Source organism: Erithacus rubecula (assembly GCF_903797595.1).
Source record: "Erithacus rubecula genome assembly, chromosome: Z".
NCBI lineage: Eukaryota > Metazoa > Chordata > Aves > Passeriformes > Muscicapidae > Erithacus > Erithacus rubecula.
The window spans coordinates 31,199,927-31,226,899 of NC_136661.1; the positions used below are offsets into that span (position 1 = coordinate 31,199,927).

Genomic DNA, 26,973 nt, shown 5'->3' on the forward strand with positions numbered 1-26,973 from the left:
CTGCCAGAGCTGCAGGAGAGTTTGGACACTGCTCCAGGGATGCACAGGGTGGGATTGCTGGGGTGAATGTGCAGGGACAGGAGCTGGGCTGGATGATCCCTGTGGGCCCCTTCCAACACAGATTATTCCCTGCTTCTATGATTCTAAGAAGGAAGAGGTAATTAGTTATTGGTTATTACAGAAGGCACTATTGGTTATCAAATAAAAATCCTCCTGCAAAAGATGTGGCAAAATCCATGTGACAAATGTATTCTGAGCAGTGAAATCCCAGTAATCCTAGTTGATGACAATAATAGTAGAACAACAGATACAGTATTAGATGAACATCTGGTTTGCTGCCCTAAGGCAGCTGGGTTGCCTGGAGTTTCTCTAATCCATATAAACAGTGCCAAATATCTCTACAGTTGTTAAAGTCACTGCACCCATGAAAACCCCTGGGAAACTGATAAGTATAATTCAATTGTTATCCATCAGCTGTAGCAACACTCGCCTTGACCTGAATTTCCTGCTAGGCTAGGCAGACAGGTTTGAGTAACTGCCTGGTTTTCACAATTCTCACATGCCAGCAGAGTGGCAAGAAGCTGTTGTAGATAAGAAATATTTGCCACTGGATATAGGATGAGAAAGAGTAAAGGCTGAAGTCTCTGCTCCTGTGTCAGTGCTATGGAGAGGTGTGTGCTGCCTCTGACAGGGCTGTCTCCAGTGGGATGCAGACATGCACATCAGAGCAAGCTGCAAGCTGTTCACAGCAGCCTGAAGGACTCCAGTGAGCACAAAGCCTTCATTTCACCCCAGTGTCATGTTGGTTCTGTCAGATGATGTCCAACTCCACTGCCCCTGGCAGCTTCCTCAGAGCTGCACCTCCCAAACTGGCAAGAATAGCTCCATACCAACAGACCCAAGAAACATGGGTGATACTAAAGTTTAAGAATGAGATGCTGAATGCATGAATTCACCATGTGACAACGGGCCAGATGCAGCCACACCCCTTCTCAGAGAGCTGACAGATTTGCTGGAGGTCTCTAGAAACTACCCAATAAAGTCTCTAGAAATTACCTAATAAAACTGTTCCTCAACTAGGAAAAACACTCTGTCCAAATCCCAACACTGATTTCCCAAAAGTAACAATTCTCACAGTGATTTACTTCTACAATAAACTAACAAACAGAACGCCAAGCCCTTTTTCTTTTTGTGTTATATTTATTATTCTTTTGGGAGGCACAATGAAAATTCCACCTTTTGTTCTTTTCCCTTGCAGAACAGCAGGGTACAGGTTAGTAGCCATCAATCTACAATCAATATGTACTTCAGAAAGTCTCTGATTACATTTTCACATTTCCTGATAATAAAGGAGGCACACGTGCCAGACAGTGACAGTGGCTGAAACAATTTTAAGCAATACTTGCTTAAAAAGCTGCACTGACTGCTATTTTAAGGCAGGTTGGGTGAAAGCTTGACAGGCAATTTCCTCAGGAAATGAAAATAATTTCGCCTACAGAAATACATTGATTGAAAACAGGCTTTTAGAAAATACTTCATCAGTGTGAAATCATATTGATGCTGCACTTCCTTTAGTTAGAAAGACATCAACGAATTTTTTTTGTTCAGAATCCTGACTTCTCAGTTGTTCCTTTACCTTGCAGCGATGCTCTGCTGTCACAGGAGGCAGGTTTCTCAGGGAATCAGCAGCTCAGGCCAGGCTGCAGTGGCCAGGAGCCATCAGGCTGTGTTCTCAATGAGCACAGCAATGCCTTGCCCCCCGCCGATGCACGCCGACCCGACCGCGTACTTCCCACCTCGGCGCCTGCTCAGAAACAGCAACAGGGAAGATGGGTTACCTGCAGGAAACCACAGCACCTCCTGCCCTGGTTTTATGAGGAAGCCACCTATCAGCTGGGTGTTACTGAAGATGATGTTTCAGAATGCACATACTGTTATTTTTCTAGTAAAATACCTGAAGTCTCAACTGACGCTGAAATATTTCTGAACAATGACTTTAGACATCATCTGACCACACCCTGCCACAGGCAGGAACTTCTTCCACTAGACCCCACCTGAACATTTCTAGACCCCACCTGAACATTTCTACACTGCTGAGGTAGTTTTTAAATGCTAGGTTTCCTACAGCCACACTCCAAGAAACAGTTTTCTGTGAGGTGCAAATAATCTGAAGTTTCACAGCACTAAGACAGTGTTGCAAGTACAAGCAAAGAGACACAGTAATCTCTACCCTAAGGAAAAAGGAAAATCAGATTCAAATGGTTCTAAGCAAACAAGCCAGAAGAGCCAGAATTTCTGAAAATGGACTAAAGGAGAGAGAAGGTGACACCAAAGTTTTTTTAAGCCCCTTCCAGTAGCTAAAGGGGACTGGAGAGGGACTTTGCACAAGTGATTGGAGGGACAGGGCAAGGAGGAATGCCTTCCTAGAGGACAGGGTTAGATGGAATACTGGGAAGGAATTCCTGGCTATGAAGATGGTGAGGCTCTGGCACAGGGTGCCCAGAGCAGCTGTGGCTCTTCCATCCTGGCAGTGTCCAATACCAGGTTGGATGGGGCTTGGAGCAATGTGGGATAGTGCAAGGTTTCCTTGCCCATGGCAGGGGTGGAATGAGACGCTCTTTAGAAGTCCCTTGCAATCCTGACCATTCTAGGACTCTACAATTCTATGAAGTGCACCATGCTCAGAAGAGACCACTTTGCTAAAAGGCCATTTCCAAAAAAATGGAAACCCTCCCACAGACTCCTGTGGGCTTGGACCAGATCTAGGTGAACCAAAGAATGCTGTCATGACAACAGGATGGAATGTGAGGCAAGTGCAGAACCTGCAATGCAGCACAGAAAGCGGCACATTCCAACCAGCAGAGCACACCACATGGTATCTGTGCCCAAAGTATCTGCAGGCATAACTCCAGCAGCACTGCAGGCACGCTGAGCAGCTCCTGTCTGTGAGCATACCTCAATTCATGCACCAGGTGAGCTGTGATCCGTGAGCCCGAGGCCCCCAGAGGGTGCCCGATGGCGATGGCGCCTCCGTTGACGTTGGTTTTCTCGGGGTCAAGGCCCAACACTTTTTCCACAGCCAGGTACTGAGGTGCAAATGCCTCATTTACCTAAAGCACAAAGGACAGAACTCTTACACCAGCTTTCAACAGTGTGCAAACAAGATCAAATGAGGTGAACTGGTCCTCCAGGTCCTTTTGAGAGAAACATTAAACACTATGCTTGTAACAGCATGCTCGGCCAACACGCATCTGTCAATCCAACCCAACTAATTCAACACTAAGCAAGTATGAGATGTATTTTATAAAAAAAGATACAGTATGTTCAGTGGGTCCATGAAGAGCCTGCTGCTCTGACAGAAAAAGGCCCTGTTCACATGTATGACTAACTGAAAACACGAGCAGCCCAGCCAGCAGAGTAAAACGTCTTGTCACATGAGGATATTTTTGTTCCATGGAATGTGATCACACCATTTCCAGTTTCCACGTGTCTGGGATTTTGTAGTGACTGTGCAGCAGAAACTGGATGGACAGAGGTCAGGCAGGCTCCTGACAGGCAAAAGCACCTACATGGCATGAGTGGAATCTCTCTGCTAAAAAGATCAGGGGTAAAATCACTGCTCCTGTAAAAACATCTCACCTCTACCAAATCCATATCCTTCAGAGTCAGTCCTGCCTTCTTCAAAACTTCTGTAATTGCAGGTACAGGCCCTGTTTGGAAATTGTTTAAAAATTATTATTTTAAGTATTAGAAACTTGTTTTACATAGGATAAATTCATAAAACCTCATGAGAGCCCCTCCCACGAGCCTCTGTGCAGCCAGTGAATTTTGGACATGGCACTCACTTTCTTTATTACGTGGTAAGAAAACTCCTAAATCTCAAAACTACTTCATCTCCTTGCCAGGGAAAGCTAAGAGTGTCACTACTGCTGCACACAGAGCTTTCAAATCAAGAGAAGTAACAGTCCCCAGGCAAAAAAATAACTTCACAATGGTTGTGAGGCATTCTCCTCCCCAGTACTCTTGATTCAATTTATTCTTTTCTCACAACTTGCAGCTTCCAGGTAAACAATAAACGAAAAATCCAGGCTGCTCTAGAGTTTGCTGGTCATGTGCTTAGTTATGGATATTGTTGTTTTGGCATTCTTAATATAACTGAGAATCTTCTAGCAAAATGCCAAACATGTAATTAGTTTATTCCAAACAATTTAATTAGTTTATTCCAAACAATTTAATTAGTTTATTCCAAACAATTAAATGCTCCCTCAGAACCAGGTCTTGGACAACTGAAGAACGCAAGATTTTGGTTTTCAGACTATTAAGACTTTGGCAACAATACTGTTCTCTGGAAGAAAGCTGACTTATATAACCTAATATAATCTACTAAAGGAAATTAATCCCAGACACAGTTACCTAAGGAAACACACTCAAAGAGAATTTGGAAGGGTTAATCAAACATGTGCTTGTAGGAGAAACATACCCTGTGATGTTGGGTGGTGGCTGATCATCCAATACTAAATACTATCACACCACCAAAAAGTGGTGCTGAAATCACACAGCTCAAAGAATAAAAACATAAAAATAAGCAAATTACTAAAGAGACAGATAAATTAAAAGAGGAAAGGGCCCAGCTCAGTGGAGTATCAGGGAGCCCCAGGCAGCTTAACACTAGACTCTAAGTGCATCTCATTAGGGAAGGATTTTAGTATGCCTGCTACGCATGAGAGTAATGGGAGGGTCTCATGTGGACAATACAAAGACCCTAATGACAGCCAAGCAAACTTTTCCCCCTCTCTTTTTTTTAAAATAATGTATTCTCTCACTGAACACTGTGAGACAGGACATGCTATCAGTATGTGAAAGGACAGTGGCTCAGACTGAGCTCCTGTTTGCCAGATCTGCTGCTGTTCATGTTGATGAATCTCATCTGCTCTCTTTGAGCTGCTGGGGACAAGCTGTGGTGTGAAGGAGATGGGACACCAAGTGATCCTCCATATGATTTATGAAGTTTTTAAACAAGTTAGAAGAGTTGTCTGACCTAGAGAGAATGGGGCTGGTTTAGGGAGCACAATGCCAGCACAAAGTCCAGCAAAAAAAAACCCTCAATCCACGTTTGCTTTGAAGGCTGTGTCAGTCAGACAGTCTGACCAGGAAAACAAATCTCACAATGCCTCATTTGCATTTCTACTGACACACAGAACCAGGCAACAACAGCTCCTCTGAACAGAATGACAAGAGAGGAAAAGCAATGCTGGGATACAATGCTGTCTGCAAACTAAAGTGGAGGGAAAAATCCTGTGGTGTCTGGATTGGCTTTGAGGGATTGTTTGCACTAAGAGACACTAGATGAGGAAACAGGAAAATATGTGACTAAAGCAAGCCAGAAAGGGTTTGTTCTGCCAAGTAATACCTGAACAGATGGTAATATTCTGGGATCCAAGAAGAAATACCCTGGGATCCAAGCAGCCTGAGCAACTGAGTGACTGCTGAAAGGTGTTCACACAGCCACTACTCCATCAGCAAGAGGTGAGGCAGGCAACCCTTAATTACACATTTTATCGTGGGATTTACAGCTTACAGGAAACCAAAGTGAATTTCAAGAGAAGATTGTTTTTAAAAAAAATGTTAGAGTGTTTGCTTTTTTGACTAAAAGACACAGTAAAAAGGGGGAAAGAAAGAAGTGCCTGGGGAACTATGCTTGTACTATTAGTATGGGTCAGACACTTTCAGCCAAACCAAGCAGCAAATCTGTCCCTCTGCACAACAGGAATGGACTGACACAGTGGGATGGACAGCAGGACACACAAACACCTTCAGAGCCACCAGCCTGAGCACAGTGAAGCATCCTTTCCTTTCCTTTAGAATGCCCATGGCAAGAACATTTTAATGCTGCTTGATGCCATAAAATGATGTGCTTTAGTGTAACTTACCAATGCCCATGATGGAAGGGTCACAGCCAGCTGAGTGATAGGCTACTACTCTTGCCAGGGGAGTGAGACTGTGCTTTTTAAGTGCTGATTCACTGGCAAGGATAACTGCACCAGCTCCATCACACACACCCTTGCAGTAAGAGAGAAGCATTCTTAGTGAGAAAATACAAAGAAACAAAAAAATCTTCACACTCTTTAAACTAAACCCCCAAAAGAGGCCTGAGTCTAAGGTACTGTGTTTAACAATGTTTATTCAAAACAACAAAAAACAGCCTTTCACTATTCTGAGGATGGGGAAATAAAATATAAAATATAAAATATATAAATATAAAATATAAAATAAAATAGCTAAAATATGGATAAATATTTAATGGATTCCAATGTGTTAGTAAAGAAAAATGTCTTCCCTGCATTGGAAATATGATTCTGATGACTTGCAAGAACACAATTAATAATGGATAATGTATGGGTTATTAATTATAAAAGATACTTTGCAGACACCCACACTTACTGTGGCTATGATCTATTTTAGGCATGAATTCAGACTGTATGATCACAGCACTCCATCTGGCCCAAAGAACTTTAATCAGTTCATTAAGGTAATGACTGTGAGAGGAACAGTCCATAATGACACTCTGCTAAGCACTGAGTATATTCTGGGTAAGAGCAAAATGTGATTTTGGGGCTTCACAGCCACTGCAGCCAACCAACTGCACAACTCCAGGATGATGAAGAAATGTGCCTCACTGCAAGATCAGTGGCAATCCACAGAATCAAATTTTAGGGCTTAGGAGCTGGCTGAAGGATCCCCTGGCACCTCAGAAGAGTCAGGTGGGGCATTTGGCTGCAGAATTAGAAGTCATTTTTGTCAGGAGACACCCCTGAGAGCCAACTCGGTGAGAGATAAAAACAGTGGCAATAAATCTGGAGAACCACAGAGGGGAACACGTGCCCAGCCCAAGGGTCTGATGCACTCACTGAGGCATTCCCAGCCGTGACTGTTCCATCCTTTTTAAAGACACATGGCAGTTTTGTCAGCTGTTCCATAGTGGTCTGGGGTTTGGGGTGCTCATCCTTTTGCATGCTTTCTTTACCCTTTTTTGTCTTCACTTCAATTGGTGCCATCTCAGCCTTAAAGTAGCCAGCATCGTTAGCTGCAATCACAAAAAGGAAAATAAAAGGACTTGATAAAGACATCAAGATGATTGCCCAGCATGACCAACAATCATACTTTCATGGGCACACAGCTTCTGCTCTACTCAAACAAAGAGTCCAAGAACAGCAATACTTATGCTTTATTTTGTTTACATATTGTTGGGATTTTATGTGTTTTTTATTTTAAGAAATTGGGCAAAAACTATACAAGTACACTCTCAAACTTCTCCAAAGTCGCAAATATTGAAACTTTGTTTCAGGTTTAAACAGCTGAATTCCTTTTGATTTGGCTTTCTTGTGTAAACCACTAGGTTTATTTTTTAGTATATATTCCCCTTTACTGCTGCTTTATTTTACAGCTCAGTGATTTCTCAGATGGCCGAGATGTGAATCTCACTCAGAGAGGAATGTGCAAAAAAGCCTCTTGAGCCACTTTGTTTCTGTTGATAACATACTGTATATCAATCAAAATCCCATCCAAGGTGTTCCTCCAAAGGCTCTCACTGTCAAGCTAGGATCTCAGAAAGAGATTCAGCTGCCTAAACAACCTATTACAATTCAAGATGCCCAAAAAAGCATCTGGCCATATCACCTAATATAACATGAAAGAAAAATTTAAAACTAAAGAAACTGAAATTGTCAGATCTGATGTTGTTTAGCTACCTCTGGGCTTCTCAATATATTCCTCAAAACCTTTTTCTTTCCTGATTACACACAGGGCTCTCTCTTTACTCTGGGGTAAGACGATCTGGTCCTACAGGCAGAAATAAAAACAGCAAGGTAAAATCCTAAAAAACAAGAAGCACAGTTTCTAGCAAAGGCTCCAGGAATGGCAGGAGTTAGAAACAAGAAGAACAAGCCGTAAAGGTAATAAACTATGAAAAAAAGTTACAAAAACCACTTCTGAATCTACTGGAAAAAATATAAAATCTTCCCTCAAGAGTGCAGCTGTTAAAATGCACCATCATTAGAATCTAAAACCATGTTTAGATCTTTCCTTCTTATGTTGACCTTTGCCCTGCAATGCATGTTGAGTCCAAGGATGGCCACTGCACATTCTACTGATTGTTGGTCTAAAACTTCACAGTGACTGAATCACAGAAACCTGGGATGGTTTGGGTTGGAGGGGACATAAAAACCATCCACTTCCACCTCCTGCCATGACAGGGACACCTCCTACTGTCCCAGGCTGATACAATTCCCATCCAGCCTGGCCCTGGGCACTGCCAGGGATGCAGGGGCAGCCACAGCTGCTCTGGGCACCCTGTGCCAGCCCTGCCCACCCTCCCAGCCAGCAATTCCTCCCCAATATCCCAGCCAGCCCTGCCCTCTGGCACTGGGAGCCATTGCCTGTGTCCTGTCCCTGCCTTGTCCCCAGTCCCTGTGCAGCTCTCCTGGAGCCCCTTCAGGCCCTGCCAGGGGCTCTGAGCTCTCCCTGGAGCCTTCTCTGTGCAGCTGAGCACCCCCAGCTCTGCCAGCCTGGCTCCAGAGCAGAGGGGCTCCAGCCCTGCAGCATCTCCTGCCTCCTCTGCACTGGCTGCAGCAGCTCCATATCCTTCTTACATTGGAGGCCTCAAAGCTCAAAGCCTGTGAATTATGGTTTTGGGCACATAAACCACCCAGAGAACAGTTTAAAACACAGCTCCTATACAAATATCCCCTCTTCAGATTCCATGTGCTCTGACTGTTCAAGCATTCAAGAACAACATAAAATTTGCAGAAGAAAGCAGAAGGATTTAGATGAATTACAGCACATGCTGGCACACAAGAAGGATGTGTGTCACTGCAGAGTAAAGAAAGGAGTGCAGTCACACATGCCTGGGACAATGCTGCATCCCACCACTGGGGCACCAACAAATGACATCCACCAACATGAATCCTGCCCAAGCAGGAGTTCAGCTGTGACTGGCCAATGCTGTTTGCTGCCTCAACAGCTATGGAATGTCCCTGAGGAAGGCACAGGAAGGCAGTGGAAAAGGTTTCCAACCACACCAGAGGGGTGCAACACCTCTCTCAGTATACTTGAACAACCAACCCCTCTAAGAGTGCGTTATTTGTACCACGGGGCCAACAAAATCACAAATTACAGTATGCAAACAGGAGGACAAATTACACAAGAGGCAGAGAAAACCTGAGAACACTTTGAATCAATGCTAAAAAGCTGACTAGACTTGAAACTAGTGTGGCATGAACACTTCCACCCCTCGATTGACTCACCAGCTTTGCACCTCTGCTGCGTTTTGAGCGCGTAGCGGTCACAGTCCTCTCGGGAGATGCTGTATTTTGCAGCCAGGTTCTCAGCTGTCACTGCCATGGGTATTTTAACATGTGTGTCTGTTAGGGCTTCCCACAACGTGTCTTCCAGCTGCATGGAACATCAGAAGAAGAAAATTAGGAAGCACAGAAATACTGTATTTATTACTGACAGTTTCTAGCTGTTCAGCATTCTCTTGGAAACTAATGGCTCTTGGTAAAATTAATTCTACCTACAGATAATTCATTGAATTATTAGAATGGACACACTGAAAAACAGTGTGCATTGTTCTTGTGTGCAATTCTAATCTCCATCGTGCTCTAGTGCAATTCTTTCCACTCACAGGAAAGCCCCAGGAGGCTTGGGGAATGCTTAAAAAAAAAAAAAAAATCTTAGTATTTCAGCATATTTCACTTCTGTAGGAATTATTTACTAGAGCCATGTGACCTAACACACCTGTCTGGTTTCCAAGAAGGAAATGCAAGGCACTGTGAGAAAGCAGAGCAGCCTACTGATTCTTTAGCTCTTTCTCTACTGTCAGGTGAATCCCCTTACAAGAGTCAAAAGGTTTCTGTGGGTATAACATCTCAGGGAAGAAAATACCCATGTCTACCTTCACTCAACCTGATAAAGACAAGCCCAGTCAGTTCAGATGGGTTTTGTTATCTCTGTCTGCAGTAAAGTTTTGCAAGATAAACCATTCATTCACCTGCCACTGTGTAATTCAGTTACCTTTATGGTAAGAAGTCAGTTCTACCTATTTGGTGTATCACAACTTTGTGAAGGTGCTGCCTGTATGACCAGTGCCACACAAGAACAGAACCAAGCACACATCATATTCACCATCTTCACAATGGAAATACAATGTGGAGAAAAAAATCCAAAGGGGTGAAACACTGAAATATCCTAATTTTGCATTTTGATGTCAGTTATAACCCAATGAGTGGCATATTATCAATTTATTGTACATTTCCCACAGCATTCACTTAGGAATTATCTTCAGAAGAAAATGTAAAGATAACTTACTTGCCCATGGACTTAACTTCAAGATTCCACCTTGAAACTGAGAGATGTTCATAGCTTGGAGGTTTATATGTTCTTTACCAGTCTATCTACTTACTGCCAGCATTACTGGCCTTGCTAAATTGTGTGGCTCTACTTCACAAACATTTTGTACATAGCACTTGCACAGGACGCACCAAATGAACTAAATCTTGTGTATAACAGTTTATTGGCATGTTTAACATGGAACAGGAACTCAAAAATGGTTTTGAAAGAGCTGGAAAACTGGCACGCTTCACAACGTGGCCTGACCGTGCTGTTTTGATACTGTCTGAATACTAGATAAATGCTTTAACATACAAAGTCTGGATCTAACCTCCAATAATTTCATTTGCAAGGATTTAGTGTCCACAATCCTGATACTGAACAATGCTTTTGAGAAGAAGAACAGTACCTTGAGCTCTGCTCCTAATCTGGTTCCGAACCGAACCTTCCGAACCGCGTAAGGAGCCTGGCTCATGCTTTCAGCTCCACCACACAGAACAACTTCTGACTCATTCAGGCAAATTTCCTGTTAACACAGCAAAACAAAACATAGCTAGGGTTCAGCTTGCTGTTTGAGTAAGAAAGTAACAACTATCTTAAAAGAAGAGGTTGTACCTATAAAGCAACGAACTTAGAATGAATACAAACTTAGTTGTGTGCAAGGGTGTACTCTTCTGTTAAGGTTTGGGTCTGTCTCCTTCATGCCATGTCCCTTTCTCTTCCTTTCAGCAAAGAATGATTGTATCCATGAGGGAAGAAGAGAATATGGGTGTGCACACATGACAGAGCAGAGGAACAAAGACATTAGGTATCTGCATGGTTGTGTGGTTTGGTTCACAAATGGCTGCGCGGGTGGTTTTGAGCTCCTACCCTTCTCAAAAGAGAACAGAAATTACACTGCAAAGAGCCTGAAATAAGACATTATGATTCAAAAAAACATGGGACTTAATTTTAGAAGACAATAGCTAGTTACTTGCCAAAATAAGTACACAAAATACCCTAATTCATCAGTGGCAAAGCACATTAAACCTAAAGGCCCCAATTCTTAAATGCACCATCAGAGCATTCAAAAATAGTCCTTCCTTAAAGTGCTTCACTGAGTTAGACTTTGAGGTTATTTATGAACTAGAATGAAAGAAAATGAAATTACTCCAGAGAAGCTGTGGCTGCCCCATCCCTGGAAGTGCCCAAGGCCTGGCTGGACAGGGCTTGGAGCAATCTGGGGTAGTGGAAGATGTCTCTGCCCATGGTGGGGGGCTGGAACTGGGTGACCTTTGATGTGCCTTCCAACCCAAACAGTTTCATGATTCTGTAATCTTTATATATATTTGAGATTTCTAGTTAATAACGTGTGTAGCAGTAAGTGCAGAGATGCTTTTTATAGTTACTAAAAACTTTGTGAACATCTAAACAGCACTGGCTGCATTGATTAAATACCATTGATGAAAAGGACCTAACTACCATACTTTCAGTAGAAGTGGTCATATTCTGCAGCAGATTTTTTCAGTGTGGACAAACACTTGTATAGCCTTTGCAAAAAGCACCAGGGAAAACAGTCAGGCAGGTATTATTTTAAACACGTAACCTTAACTCTACATTTTTTTCTTCTAGTGGATCAGACCTAAAATAATTCTTTAGCAAAGGAAAACAAAAAAAATCCCATAAAAACAACTATCAGCTTGTTTAGGTACTCATAAAAGTAATGTATGAGTAAATAAAATTAAAATCCCTGTGCTCTGACTCAATGGTTTTGGCCAACTCCTCAAAGAAAAGTTGATTCTCTTCAATTTTAAAAGAAGTGATACTATAAACTACTTAGCCCATGAGAGGTTTGGATCTTTGAACAAAAGCATACTTAAAAAGCACAGATTGCTGCTTACACAGCTAGCCAGTTGACAATACAAACAGTGATCAAGAGATGAAAGACTCCTGGAGTCCAGTAATTCCAGTCCATACCAATAGGATTGTGGGATGCAACTATTGCACAACTGAGCTCCATCTCACCAGATAACACTTGCTGCACTCCTCATGTTAAACTAAAAATCCCTACAATACTTGGATTTTAAAAAATAACCATGGTACTGTGGTGGTTGAACTCCTGCAAAAAACTGTGCAGGCCAATAGAAACCTCTAGTAAAAATCCATGTCAAGACTCAGCCCGACCACAAAGGACATGTTTCTGCATGTTAACAGCCTGACAAAAGTTACAACAGAAAAAGAGCTTTGTTACCTGACAGCCATTGGCAATGGACTGGAAGCCAGAGCCACAGAGCCTGTTGACAGTGAGGGCTGGGACAGAGATGGGAACTCCCACACGCAAACCAACGTGTCTTGCAATGTAGATGGCATCTGAGGAGCTCTGCAGGCACAACAGGCAAGAGGTTTTGTCACACTCTCATTGATTTGGAAAGCAAAAGAAGTCCTGATGGGAAGTCAGAATGGTGTAATTGCATCCCTGATAGAAGACAGTGTAGGTTCAGCTGAAATCCCACCACTCACCAGAAGTACTTTGACTCAGTTCAAGTAGACACCACCCCACAGGATCTGAAAGTGCCACTGCCTTAATGTGCATTTTAAAGAAAGTGTGTGTTAACTCAGAATCTTTATGTTTTCCTTTATCCCTTACTTTCAAAACAGCACCCACACAGCAGGCTGGCACAAGGGCAGATCCAGCCTGCAAAGCTGCAATTATTTTAAGGTAAATTAATATTGCTCAAACTAACAGGGGAAGGCTTCCCAAAACCAGAGAAAACACCTGTGCTCTTGGGGAATATGCCCCAAGACAAAGTTCTGTGCACAGTGCTAAAATACTAGTGCAAGTTCTGAAAAAAAAAAAAAAATTAAAATTAATCAAGCCTCTTCTGCTGAAGGGAGTTTGAAATAGCCATACATTCATTGTTAATTAAACTTAAACAATATTAATAAACTAGAATTATTTTAAAAAATAAATCTACTGGGATGGGAAAGTATAATAAAAAGGAAAAGACCAGTACTTTCAAAATCAAATGAAATTGTTTCAGAAGATTGCTACTCTTTATGTGAAACCACTACAAGAGATTTGAGTGCAGTAATTCTTTCCTAGGCCACAATTAGTTCCTGCAAAATTGAAAATCTGAATAAAAGGAGATGAGATGGTAGCTGTAGGAGACAGAATAATTTAAAGCTATTCTTCTGGCTGAAAACCCGAAGGAGGAATACTGTCTGTTTCTTTGCTTATGTCCAAGTTCTCAGTTACTTACTTCTTCTGCATCCTTGAAATATACAGTGCAAAATAAAAGACCCTACCCTTAACAGTAATGGTGACATCAGAATACAAAGCAAAATAAACCCAAAAAAAACTAGGAATGTTCTTTGCTGTCTTGCCTGAAACAAAGATCCTCATTTGTATGTGTGGGTAACTGCAGTTTTGCAATGCATACAACAGCATCCTCCTCACAAGCTCTTTGAAAAAGACACGATTATCCAAATGTCTCTGCCAATCAAGGCATGCATCCTTCCACCTCAAAGGAAACTGGATTTTCTTCTCAGGAAACAGAAGATTCATGCTAGTGCAGTTGAAGTGGCATATGTATTTCTGGTGGAAGCACAAATTTTTTTATTAGGGAATGTTTTTCCTCTTAAGCTTAAGCTTTTCCTTTCCGCTTAAGCACTCACTCAAAAAAAATTCTATAGGAAACACAAGAGGAAAAACCACAAGAGAAATAGACAAAAATCACTCACAGGCTTGACACAGGAAGGGATTTATGCAACTCAGTGAAAAACCACTGACCACTGAGACACAGCTTGAGCCATTAAAAGAGGGAAACATACCTGGGATTAGCAACTACCCTGTTTATTGACACATACTTTTAGGAGGTCAGCTTGTCCCAGGTTAAGCTACCTCTGGCACTAAAAAAAGCCAGCTAAGCCTTGTTCCCAACAGTACCACAAATCACACAGGACACCTCCCTCAAACATGAGCAGGAAACACTAGACTGCCAGCTGCCACTGACCCCTTTCCCTTCCACCCTGTGAGCTGCCAGCCAGAGGCAGGGCCTGTCTTGGTTTGAAGGACAGGTGTTTGCCAATGAAGGCAGGCTTCTCTTTGAAATGGAGAATGCAAATTCTCTTCCTCCAAATTATTATTATAATTTTGAAATTAAGGGGCACTCAGGCAAAGAGATGGGAATTAGGAATAACAGCCCTTTACTAGGAAAATTAAAATAGCAATGCAGTATTACACAGAACAATCCCAACCCTGCCAGAGTCAGAATCCAAGCTGGCACAGTCAGTCAGTCAGGGTGGTGGCACAGTCCCATTCCATGGTGCTGCATCCTCCTGCAGGGGCAGATGTGGCTCAGCTGGAGCAGTGCTCCTGGAGAAGGGGCAGTTTCCTCTGAAGCTCCAGGGATGATGTGGAAGGGTTCAGTTTTCCTCTGGAATCCAGTGGAAAGAAAGCAACTTGCTGTCTAAAATTACAGTTTTTCTCTAGGTAGGAAAGGCTTGGCTCCTCTTCCTGGCTGGAGCATCTCCCAATGGGATGATGCAATTCTACCAGTCATGCAGTGGGACTCAATGGCCCAGCAGCAGATGATATCCTCCTGGAGGGAGGATGGGTTGTGGAAAAGATAAAGATGATTGTCCCAGCTGGTTTAAAGATGGCCCATTAGCAAACAGTATGTGCCACAGAGATAAGGATCTCTACTCCACTCAGCCTCAACAGATGGTGACAGAACACACATTTCTGGCCACATCCTGTACTGCAACCCAAGACAGGCCACACCAGGGTGCCTGAAACAGCCCCCAAGCAGCAAATGCTCAGGCTACCAACCTGCATGACGTTGCCCACGACCACGCTGTCGATGATCTCAGCGGGGACCTTGCCCGCGGCCAGCGCGGCGCGGGCGGCGTGTTCCGTCAGGTCGGTGGCCGAGAAATCCTTCAGCAACCCCCCGTAGGTGCCAAAGGGAGTGCGCTTGGCTGCCACGATGAACACACCTGGGAAGGGGGCAGAAACAGGTGAACACGCCTGCAGTGCTGGATCCCAGAGCCCTGGGAGGTTTGAGCTGTCTGTGCTGTCTGGCACTGACCCCCTGGAGGGCACTGCTTTGAGTTGGGGTCTCGGAGAGGGATTCCAAATTTGAGTGATACCGTCAATCACTGGTGTGTAGTTTGAATGAAAGTGGGGGATTTCATATGGTGAAGGGTTTTGAAATTGAAGGTTATGGAATATACTGATGGGTATGGGACAAGACGGAGCATTTTGGGTGTTGTCTCTTTCTGTCTTCATGATTTCAGGTAGGAGTTTTGGTTGGATAGTGCTGCACCGCACTTCACAGGAGTTTGGTTATTGGGTCAAAAGCATAAATAATATATGTGTTAGTTCTTTATTGGACTTTCTAGCTTTCAAGGACCCTGTATCTAGCTAGATTTGTCTCCATTTTGCTCACTTTTAGCTGGTAGCTAGGAGTGCTGCACAACTCTCTCTACTTTAGATCAGATTTAATAAACAACCAAGTCCAAACATGAGAAAATCCGTCTCCTTCGTGTTTTTAATCCTGACTCTGAGTGAAGACAGAAGATAATTACAACAAGCTACTAATTAAGTGGTGCAGTTAACCCTTTCACACTGCAGCAGGGGCAGAAATTATCCATAGGCACAGCACCTTACACACAGGAGAGCTCCAAGCCAGGCTCTGGTGGGTAACACCCTAAATTCACATTTCTAAGTATAGGCAACATGAAAACAGGAAGCTCAAGGTAAATAATGTGCTTTAAACTGGGAAGGCATGGAGAACTAATGGTCAGAAAGAAAAGCTGGGCAGATTCTGGAAATACCCCTCTTTCCACAGTGTTTGACAAAAAGTAAGGTTGGATACAAATGTGGAGTCAGAGCAAGCTGCCACATATGTCAGTCATTACTGGCAGTGCACTACAGGCATGCCAGTAACACCTAGGAAGTCCTGTAGCAGACACTTGAAAAAAAAATCAGATGAGTAACAGAGCTTTTAGCAGAGGCCATTCCCTCATCCTAGAAAAATCAGCAGATTTTTGGTCTATATGCAGAAAGAGTTTTCACAAGAAAAAACCGAAAAAACCATACCAAACAATAAAGCACAAATCCCTCCAACCACCACTTCTTATATGCATTTCAACTTTGAGTACTTTAGCTTAAGAGGAAAAACATTCCCTAATCAAAAAATTAATGCTCCCAACAGAAATATATATGCCACCTCAACTGCTTTAGAATGAATCCTCTGGTTCCTGAGAAGAAAATCCAGTTTTTACAAGACAGGAAGCTATGTGCAAGAACGTGTGTAGAAATGCATGGGCCAGGAGCAGTTGATACAAATTCCAGCTGGGAAGAAGCCATCTCTGAACCAAAGCAAACATCTCCTGGCTCCCTGTCCCACTGGCTCTCTGCTCCCACGTGCAGAAAAACAAGTGGGAGGCAGGCTGTGAACTTTCCCCCAGTTGAACCATATCGCTCACAACCCGTTTCCACAGCTCCCATCAAACACCCAGTTATTTTGGGTAACACTGCAGGGACATGTGCAGATGTAAGACAGACAAATGAAAATGCCTGCTCATTAAGCTGCTCATGAGCGCTGATTTCAGGTCACCTGATCCACATTACTTGGGTTTTTTTGCCAGAGAGAGGGTGCTCCTCGTCTCGCATGTATTTGCAGCCCAGGCTGCAGGACTACTAGATAAGGACATTCCAAAGTGGTGAAGGTCAAGGTTTCTCACTGACAAGCTTTTGAACACAGTGTAGAGATCTAAAATGTGCAGGGAGGATGCTCAGACTCCTGTCACAGAATGCACAGGGTTGGAAGGGACTTCAAGGATCATCCAGTGCCACTCCAGCCATGGCATGGACACCTTCCACAATCCCAGGAGCTCCATGCCCCATCCAGCCTGGCCTTGGACACTCTCAGGGATCCAGGGACAGCCACAGCTTCCCTGGGAAACCTGTGCCAGCAGCTCATCTCATGGCAAAGAATTTCTTCCCAACAGCCAATCTAAATCTTCCCTCCTTGGCACATCTTTCCTGCAACAAAGTACGCCTTGACACTCACATTCTTCACCACTCCTCCTGCCCACCGATTCCCTGCCTCCTCCAAACTGTGCCAACCCAAACTGATTCCAAAGCTTTGCTGCAGACCAGCCTGGGGACCTGACCAAGCTCAAAGAACTCTTTCTCCTCCCTTTCGGTCAGGTTGTCAGTTCTCCACATTGTTTGTTCAGTCACATGCACCGTGGCGTTGCCTCATGAACAGTCCAGGGCCGAGGATGAAACTTTGCCCTCAAACATTCCTTTCACATCAACAACCCCCCTCTCTCTTCCACCGAGGCTGCTCACTGCTGCCCACTTCCCAACAGCACCACGGGGCCAATAAACCAGGGCAGGCCACACTACAGAGGCAGCTGAGCACCAACCCAGACTCAGCAGAAAACGAGGGCCTCATTTTCACTTGAGTTCTGTCTCAGTTCACCTTCTGGCTGCTCAATAAAACAATAACTCAAGACTCAACTGAACCAGTAAAAGAAGATGAAGCAGAAGCAGCATAGTCTGTGTTATGCTGAATTAACCTGGACAGAGACACTCCCTTAGGGAGAGTCTGCCAAATTTTGCTGGAGAGGCACCAGAAATGCTACCCCATCCACAGAATTTCAGAAGAGGCAGCAAGTGGTGGGCTGAAGTCCCGAGTGAAAAAGGACTCTTAGTCCTTTTACAACTCTTCCTAAATTTCCACTAATTAGTTCTGTCTTACATAATCAGAGAAAGACTCAAAAGTCTCTCCAATTTTCCAAGGTGATAAACATTGATGAGAGCAGAATAGTACCAAATGGATAGTGATCTGAAAAGTTTCGGGGCAAGAATGCCAAGATCACTCAGAATCCTTAAAAGACACTATATTTGAGACATCTTTTAACCTGGTTTTGTTCACCACTTGCTGCCAAACAGGGAACTGAAACACTATTTAATTCTCCAACATATCTCAAATGCGCTTGGTATGAAAATAATTGTTCATCAGATCCCATTTTGAAAGCCTAGAAGACAATCAATAACTTAAAAAAGGAAGCTAATAAGCAAGAACAGTGTAGGAAGGTGTTGTGGATTGAGATAGGAGAAAATCCTGCAGTAGGCACAGAAAACTGAAATCAAATAATTATGGACAAGGTGCCCTCTGTTTCATCCAGCTAAGCAAAACCATCAGAATTAATACAGTGCTGACTACACAGGCTTTAGCACTGAAATCTCACACCACAACTGACATGTATGTTAATATTTACAGTCTGTCAAGTAGCAAAGTGCTGTCAAATAGATAAAAAGCCCTATTACAATAAATTTTAATTTTGTTTTCATACAAGAGCAGGCCTTAAAAGGTGTATTTGCCTCATTTCTAAGAGTCACAGAATTTAAACAAAGCAGAGCATTAATTAGTTCTTTGCACCAAACACTTTCAGGAGCTGTGGCAATTTAAGTTTATCCTGCACTGCCAGTGCCAAACTGCCAGTCACTGTCATTTCAGGTGTCACTTACAGTCACTGCATGTAAACAGAGAATCACAGAATCACCTGGGTTGTAAAAGACTCTAAGACATGGAGTCCAACCACTCCCCAGGTGCCACATGGACACAGCTTTTAAATCTCTCCAGGAGTGGGAATTCCACCACTGCCCTGGTGCAGCTGTGCTAGGGCTGGACAGCCCTTTCCATGGAGAAATAGTTCCTGACACACAACTTAAATTCCCAGTTCCATAACAGACTCACACCCCTTGCTATGCATCTGTCTGCAGGGAGCCAAACGCTAAATTACTGCATAAAACAATGCTGGAAAAAAGAGGCTGTGACTGACACACCCCGACCTCCTCCTCACCTTCTGCATCCCCTCCCCACCCTGTGCTCCCCATTCCCACCCTCTCACCACATTCCCACCCTCTGAACCCCATTCCCACCCTCTCACCACACTCCCACTCTCTGAACCCCATTCCCACCCTCTCATCCCATTCCCACCCTCTGAACCCCATTCCCACCCTCTCACCACATTCCCACTCTCTGAACCCCATTCCCCCCTCAGAACCCCATTCCCACCCTCTGAACCCCATTCCCACCCTCTGAACCCCATTCCCCCCTCAGAACCCCATTCCCACCCTCTGAACCCCATTCCCACTCTCTGACCCCATACCAACCCCCTGACCACATTCCCATTCTCTGAACCCCATTCTCACCCCCTCACCCCACTCCCACCCTCCAAGCCCCCTCCCCACTCTACGACGACCATTCCCACCCTCCGACCCCACACAGCTCGGTGTTTTTTGGAACTTCCTAACCACTTCCAGCTGCCGGGCCGCGCAGGCACGGCCGGGACGGCGGGGAGCGAAATCCCCGGTGAGGCACGGGATCGGCTCCGCTTTGTAATTCCAGCGGGCCCCACGAGCTGCCCTTCCTCAGGGACCCCCACAGCGTCCAAGCCGTGCCCGCCCGCCCTCAGGGTGCCCCGCTGCCCCTCATGGAGCCAGCGATCCGCGGGGAGCGCGATCCTCACCCCGCAGCAGCGCCATGGCCCCGGCCGAGTGCCGCGCCCGCCCGCCGCCCGCACATTCGCCACGCTGGGGGCGGAGGGGGACCTTTACTCAAAGTTTATTTCTACGCAAAGTTTTAGCTTTTTTGTTTAATTTATTTAAATGCGTAACGGGGGGGGGGGGGGGGTGTTTGTTGGTTTTGTGGGGTTTGGGGTTTTTTTTTTTTTTTTTAGTTTTATTTTTCTCCTGCTTGGTTCGATTTTTTTTTCCCCGTGCAGTTTTGACGAATCGGCGGCGGGGGCGGGCGGTGATCGCTGAGGGGAGAGTCTCCCCCGGCAGCGCCGCCTCACAGGTAATCACATCATTACGAGTAATTACACCATTACGAGTAATTACAGATGATAATGGAATCGCCTGCGTTGGAAAGGACCTCTGAGAGCATGCAGTCCGAAGCTGTCACCCGATCCCCACCGTGTCACCAGCCCAGAACACTCAGTGCCACGTCCAGGAGCAGCTCCAGGGATGGGGACTCCAAACCCCCCCCGGGCACTCCCCGTGCCCGACCACCCTTTCCATGGGGAAATTCCTCCTGGTGCCCAGCCTGACCCTGCCCTGCTACAGCTGGCATCTATAAACCTCCTTGAGGTGGTTGTGGAGGCTCGCCCCCCTGAATTTGTGCACAATCCGTGGCTGAACCAGCGCTGCCCCTAATCCCAAATTTTGGCTTCCCTGGACACGGATGGAGATGAGCTGGAGTTTGACACCAGCAAGCCTTTGGATAATCTCGTTTTCCCACACAGCAGACACTGAAAAACAAGGGGATAAAAGGGGTAAAAAGCCTGCGATGGTGTGTTGGACACTAGAGGGAAGAATTGATCCCCCCGTGGGCTGCAATGAGCCGTGGGTGCTGCGAGAACCGACAGCAGGACAGATCCATGGAGTGCTCTGATAATGTGAAATAGTTAAAAATACACACGGTATCCTACAATCCCACGATAGTTTGGATTGGAAGGGACATTAAAGATTATCCAGTTCCATCCAGTGCCATGGGCAGGGTCACCTTCCACTGTCCCAGGCTGCTCCCATTCCCATCCAGCCTGACCTTGGATATTTCCAGGGATGCAGGGGCAGCCACAGCTGCTCTGGGCACCCTGTCCCAGCCCTGCCCACCTTCACAGATAAGAATCTGGACCTCCAAGCTACACCACAAAACCCACCCTGCCCAATTCTGATGGTTGAAATGCACCTTGAAGTGTGATTCATCTGTATAATTGCTCCAGTGGAACCATCCCAGCTGTCAGGCACAAGACAGGGAAGCCAGTGAAAATATTTAGTGTACAAATAAAAACTGCTGTATGTCTTCAGGGACACATTTAAAGTGCTGTCAATTTTCTAGGAAGAAGAAAATGTTATCCTGTGAAGACTCCCATTTTTCATATAAAATAATCTCTCAACTACTTTTCCTCCTTAATTCCAATGATTTAATAAATCTATAAATCAATGAACATGCAACACTTTTTTTTTTTTTTAAAGAGCTGTGCATTTTGCTGCATTTTCTCTCTTTGCTATTGACTTCAAATAAGTCTCATGTAAGGTGGGGCATTCTGCCCCTGTGCCCCTGTGCTCAGGTGAGACCCCACCTGCAGAGCTGCTCCAGCCCTGGGCTCCAGCAGCACAAGGAGGTGGAGCTGCTGCAGCCAGTGCAGAGGAGGCAGGAGATGCTGCAGGGCTGGAGCCCCTCTGCTCTGGAGCCAGGCTGGCAGAGCTGGGGGTGCTCAGCTGCACAGAGAAGGCTCCAGGGAGAGCTCAGAGCCCCTGGCAGGGCCTGAAGGGGCTCCAGGAGAGCTGCACAGGGACTGGGGACAAGGCAGGGACAGGACACAGGCAATGGCTCCCAGTGCCAGAGGGCAGGGCTGGCTGGGATATTGGGGAGGAATTGCTGGCTGGGAGGGTGGGCAGGGCTGGCACAGGGTGCCCAGAGCAGCTGTGGCTGCCCCTGCATCCCTGGCAGTGTCCAAGGGCAGGCTGGATGGAATTGGAGCAATCTGAGACAGTGGGAGGTGTCCCTGCCATGACAGGAGGTGGAAGTGGATGGTCTTTAATGTCCCTTCCAACCCAAACCATTCTGGGTTTCTGTGATTTATTCACATGCACAAGGGGTGGAATTTCCTCCCCTTTTCTCCACTCATTTCCAATGGTTCTCAGGGCCACTCTCAATGAGTTTGTCATTGTGACTGCCAATATTTCAGCACCTCTGAAATGAAGTTATAACTTCTAAATCTTCCAGTGTCATAAGTGATTCTCCTAGTTTCTGTGTATAAACTACTTAGAAATGTTTCTATTAGATGGAAGTATGTATTGAAAGAGATTATTTTTTGCATTCCCATTTCTGACCAAGAGCCATTGCTTCTTCAAAAGTCTTTATTTCACAAATTTTTTATCCCCAGCTGAATATTACAGTGACTATTACAAGCATTTTCTTATAAACAAAGGTGTAGTTTACAGATTTGTTCAAAATGGAAAAATATTTTATAAGCAGTAGTATTTCATCTACAATATTCACTCATGTATATCATTCAACTTTGACAGCAGCTATACCTTCTGCTTGTTAAGATAATGACACTTCACACCACAAAAAATAAAATAAAAATATCCCCAAAGATTTCAATATAGTAGCACTTTTTTAATATATTTTTTTTTCTTCTAATTTCAAATTAATCTGAAAGTCTTTGTCCACTGGCATTCACACCTTGAAATAATTTGGATGCTCATCAGGGTTATGTCTTCTGCATTGTTTTACTTAACATCTACCTTACTAGAATTTCTTTCAGAAAAAAAAAGATCAATTTATGACTGTAATACATATGTGAATCAATAAAGTTTGAGGAAAGAGCTTCATGGAAATTCATGCAATTCATTTTAATTAGCTTCTATTTATAGAATAAATAGCAATAATAAAATGCTAATTTTTCAGTTAATGGTCTGAAAGAATAAGTTTGCACAATTTTATTCATTTACTCTTGAAAAGAGAGGAAAACAACCATTGTTTCAAGTGCGGCTTTTCCATTTGCACCTTTTGCAAATCACACAAATGAGGAGCCATGTCCTGCAAAGACTTCAGTGTTCAAGTTGCAGGTGATGAAAAGCAGCCACTATGCTTAAAACATGCCCACATTTTGATACTCTTTCACAAATACGATTAAATTCTTGTACATCCAGTGGAATAAACTGCATGACCAAAAAAAGGTTTGTAATGTAGGATTGCGAAAATTCAGTCTTGAGGTCTAATGTTCTTTTTCTCCAGTCAGCTACAGCAGCTTTATCAGATGAGATAAGCAACCTCAGCTACAAAATGCCAATTTAAAAAAAAACCCAAAAAACAAAAAGGAGGAAGAAAAGGAATTTTCTGATGAAAATGAAACATGGACATTGTCCTGGATACTTCTTGTAGGTCAGCCGGCATATGCCTGAATTCATGTTTGAAGTGTTGGCTCTATAATGCTGGTAATTTGAGCATTTTGATGGTTTAATTTATTTTGTTTATTCCCAATAGTGCTTTTCTGAGATATAAGCCATCATATTTGCAAAAATCATTGTGGGTCACTATTGTTTTGAGGTTTGTTTTTTTTTTTACCCCAAGAACTTCAAATTGCTTTTGCAGACCTCCTCAATGAAAGGTTTTATAAGTAGGGTTTTACATCCATAGACAACTTTTTCTATGAGAGAATAATAAAATATTCCACTGTTTTAATGCTTATTTCAGAGAAATAGTGGTTGAGCTAAACATCTAAAAGGCACAGAGTGGGAAAATGCTAAACTTAATAATCAATATTTTTAAAAAATGACAGATCTGGAGAAGAGCCAGTGTTCTCTAAGACATGCTTTGTGCTCATTTTGCTTTTTAAATAAAGAAGTGTAAATCAGGAAAGAAGGCATGCTTGAGCATAGCAATTTAACTAAACTAACATTTAAATACAAATTTTAAAAACTGCTAACAGAAAAGATAACTTATATTATATGTTATTATATTTCATACAGAGTTGTCTTCCAGTTGGATCTCACTGGGTGAACTATGCGATCACAGATCAAAATGTTATATCCCAGTTCCCATCTACACATACAAGGAGTTTTTAAGAAAGAGCATATAAATTACAATCCTGAAAGTGCCAGTGAAGGACCATTATCCCCTAGAAGACCATTAAGCACATTTTACAATGGCAATCAGCAACAAAGTCACTGCAGAAGAGGATTCTGCAGCAATCTGTCACTTAGTCTGAGTGATAAGCACAGGTTTAATCAATGCATTGGGAATTGTATTCCAAATAATTTACATCAGAAAGAGGTAGAGACCTGAACTGCCTGAAACTGCTGACCTAACATGAATCCTGAGCAACAGCTCCCTGTTTAAACCACCTTACAGAAAAGCTGAATCCTGCTTTGAATTATTTATTTTTAAACCACGAGGACTACTGGAGCGTGGAAAGAAGGGAGAGGAGACAACTAAAAAAAAAAAAAAAAAAAAAAAAAAAAAAAAAAAAAAAAAACCCACAAAAATAATCAGAGCATTGCAAAGACATTCATTGTGAAAAGAGGTAGGTGAAAATAAATAAAGATCCTGCAGGTAGGGCTTGCTGGGCACAGACAGAAGACTGGTGCATTACCCATATTGTGTAGCAAGGGGGGATGAAGGCACTACTGAAGACACAGCAGAGGTGAGTGCTCAAGGACTGCAGTTTGGAGGTAGCCCTGGCTCTATACAAGCAAAACATCTATAATTTGATTGGTGACGGTTAAGGTGGGAAAAAATTACTTTTTAGCCTGAAGTCTGTCCTTCAGTGGTAACAGTTGCTCTAAACCATAGTCTCAGTTTAAAACAGGGTATTTACCCACTGGCATAAACTGACATAATTCTGCAGAGCACTCAACAGTTTCTTTTAAAATGTGCTTTTTTTTGGATAGTAATATACATATATCGTACATACAGGACAACTGCAGTTTGTATATACACTGATTATACACACAATGCCTAAATGACAACTCACTCCTTGCCTAGAAAGGAAACTGCAGCCCACATGAGTTGGTGTATCTTCAAAAAACTTCACTTTTCAATCTCTGAGCAGACTGCATACCTGGTGATAAATTTGCTGTTTGGATTTACACCAGCTAAAAAGAGTCAGATGGAGAGAGTTTGGAGTTGTTTTTTCTTTGAAAGCTCTTAGTCATGATGGTGCTGCAGACCACAGAAGCAACCACAAAAGCAGGTGAGTTAAGATTGATTTAGACAAAAGTATTGTGGAAGTGGGAAGGGCAGAATGCTGGCAGCACACATCCTGATTGCAGTTTGGCACATTTTTGGGGCTATGGCAGAAGCATCCCCACGCTGAGCAGTGGAGGAGCAACACTGCCAAGGACCAAATTAAAACCAGTGGCTGGTCTCCTTCAACATCTGTGTGGTGAGGTCAGAGGGTTGGCTTGGTTTAGTTTATAAGTCTGATTAAAAAAAGGAAACCTAACAGAGTCTGAATTGAAAGCAATTATTCATTACTAACATATTACCTGACAGTGCTTTTTTTTTTTTTTTTTTTTTTTTTTTTTTTTTATGTTAGAACATCTCATCTCTTTTAGAATTTTTTTTTTAATTTTTAAAATATTCTTCATTTATCCAAGCTGTGTATTTGCATGATTCTTAACATTTTGGATGGCTGCTGAACTGAATGGAGTTTTTCCATGGATTGCTACAGCTAGGATTAACCACTGAACATAGGTAGGGCTGGATGATTAAACTGGATTGCCTTAGCATGATCTATGCATGGGATTCTGATACTGGCCATGTAAGAGGTCCAAAAACCTTGACAGCCACTGGATGAAAGTGTTTGACACTTGAAAGCACAAGGAAAGCCAACAGTAGGGATCAGGATGGTGCCATACTAGAAGCAAAAGGCTTAAGGCAGTCCTTTGCATCATGATTATTTCACTAGGACAAAACCTTTGCTAATGTAAATTTGGTAATGTGAGAAAGTCCAATGGAACAAAGTCGTGTCAATTTATTTAAATTTCTACAAAGCAGATGCAGAGAATGTATTTAGGAGGAGCAACAGCATTTCTCATACCTACAATCTGTGACAAATTCCCCAACAGTGGAAACAAACAGCATCTGTTACCTTTATATTGTGATAAATACATACCTTCTGCAATTTACCTTTTTAATTAACCATCCTGAGTACAGGTACTAGAAAGAACTGATGTTCTTATTCATACACACAAGACCATCTGCTACTAGACAAATGACACATCCTTCAAGGCAGTACAAGTGTCTCAGATTTTGTTTTTGTCAAAGACACCTTTGAAGATCAAAATAAGCTGTCTCCCACTTCCATCCTTTTTTGTTAGTGGCTTTCGGAGATGATTATGAGCTTTGAGCTGTGTCAACATAAAATCAAGCAGTAAAAAATAAATCTATTTTTCAAGTATCCTTATTTCTGAGCTGCAAATTACAAAAAAAAAAAAAAAAAAAATCACATACAGACCAGTGTCTTTTTTAGTGTACATTTTAGCATCCATTTGTTACTGTGTACTGGTTCTTCCATAAGCCTGTTTGGTCCATATTTAAAGATCTCTTGAATTCTTTTCATGATTTTTTTTTTTGTTGCTGCAAGTCTCTGGGTGTGAGAGGTGAGCTTCATTCTGCTTTCTTCAGACTTTATTGAGAAAATCCAGCTTGAGAGAAGCAGGGAGATGAATGGAGTCCAAGGTGATGGCAGATGGGTTGTATGGGAACTGAACTGGGAACATGTGCTTGAAGTCTAACAGCAGCTGTGGAGGGTCATTCCTCTCTTGCAGCAGCTTCTGCTGGGTGTGGGAGAGAAACACAAATTTAGCATCAGTTGTTGCCTTTTGTTGTTGTGTTTAACACCACCAAAGGTTTGAGAATGTGCATCGTTTTACAGATACTGCAGAAAACAGTGAGAACTATTTTGTTCTCTTCTGCAGCAGCTTTCCTTCTGAGCAAGTATTTACAGGAACTTCTATACAGGCTGCAGGAAACACTGCTTCAGGAGAAACTATTTACATTTTCTACT

General features: G+C 43.3%; 2 protein-coding genes across 3 annotated transcripts in view; both read right to left on the reverse strand.

The window, feature by feature from the left end:
* Positions 1 to 1,180: 1,180 nt before the first annotated feature.
* ACAA2 (acetyl-CoA acyltransferase 2) lies at positions 1,181 to 19,984 on the reverse strand. Its single transcript, XM_079330370.1, has 10 exons — positions 19,918 to 19,984; positions 15,197 to 15,363; positions 12,617 to 12,745; positions 10,796 to 10,912; positions 9,303 to 9,450; positions 6,909 to 7,084; positions 5,931 to 6,060; positions 3,640 to 3,710; positions 2,956 to 3,110; positions 1,181 to 1,804 (listed from the first exon to the last, which is right to left on the reverse strand). Exons 1-10 carry the CDS (start codon positions 19,931 to 19,933, stop codon positions 1,720 to 1,722), a joined length of 1,194 nt encoding a protein of 397 aa, XP_079186496.1. The 5' UTR covers positions 19,934 to 19,984; the 3' UTR covers positions 1,181 to 1,719.
* Positions 19,985 to 22,301: 2,317 nt separating this feature from the next.
* The window catches only part of MYO5B (myosin VB), a 154,939-nt gene continuing 150,267 nt past the window's right edge, over positions 22,302 to 26,973 (reverse strand). For both annotated transcript variants that reach the window (XM_079330329.1, XM_079330328.1), the window contains exon 39: positions 22,302 to 26,740. In XM_079330329.1, coding sequence (XP_079186455.1) covers positions 26,588 to 26,740 — 153 coding nt within the window. In that variant the 3' untranslated portion in view covers positions 22,302 to 26,587. The remainder of the gene's footprint in view (positions 26,741 to 26,973) is intronic.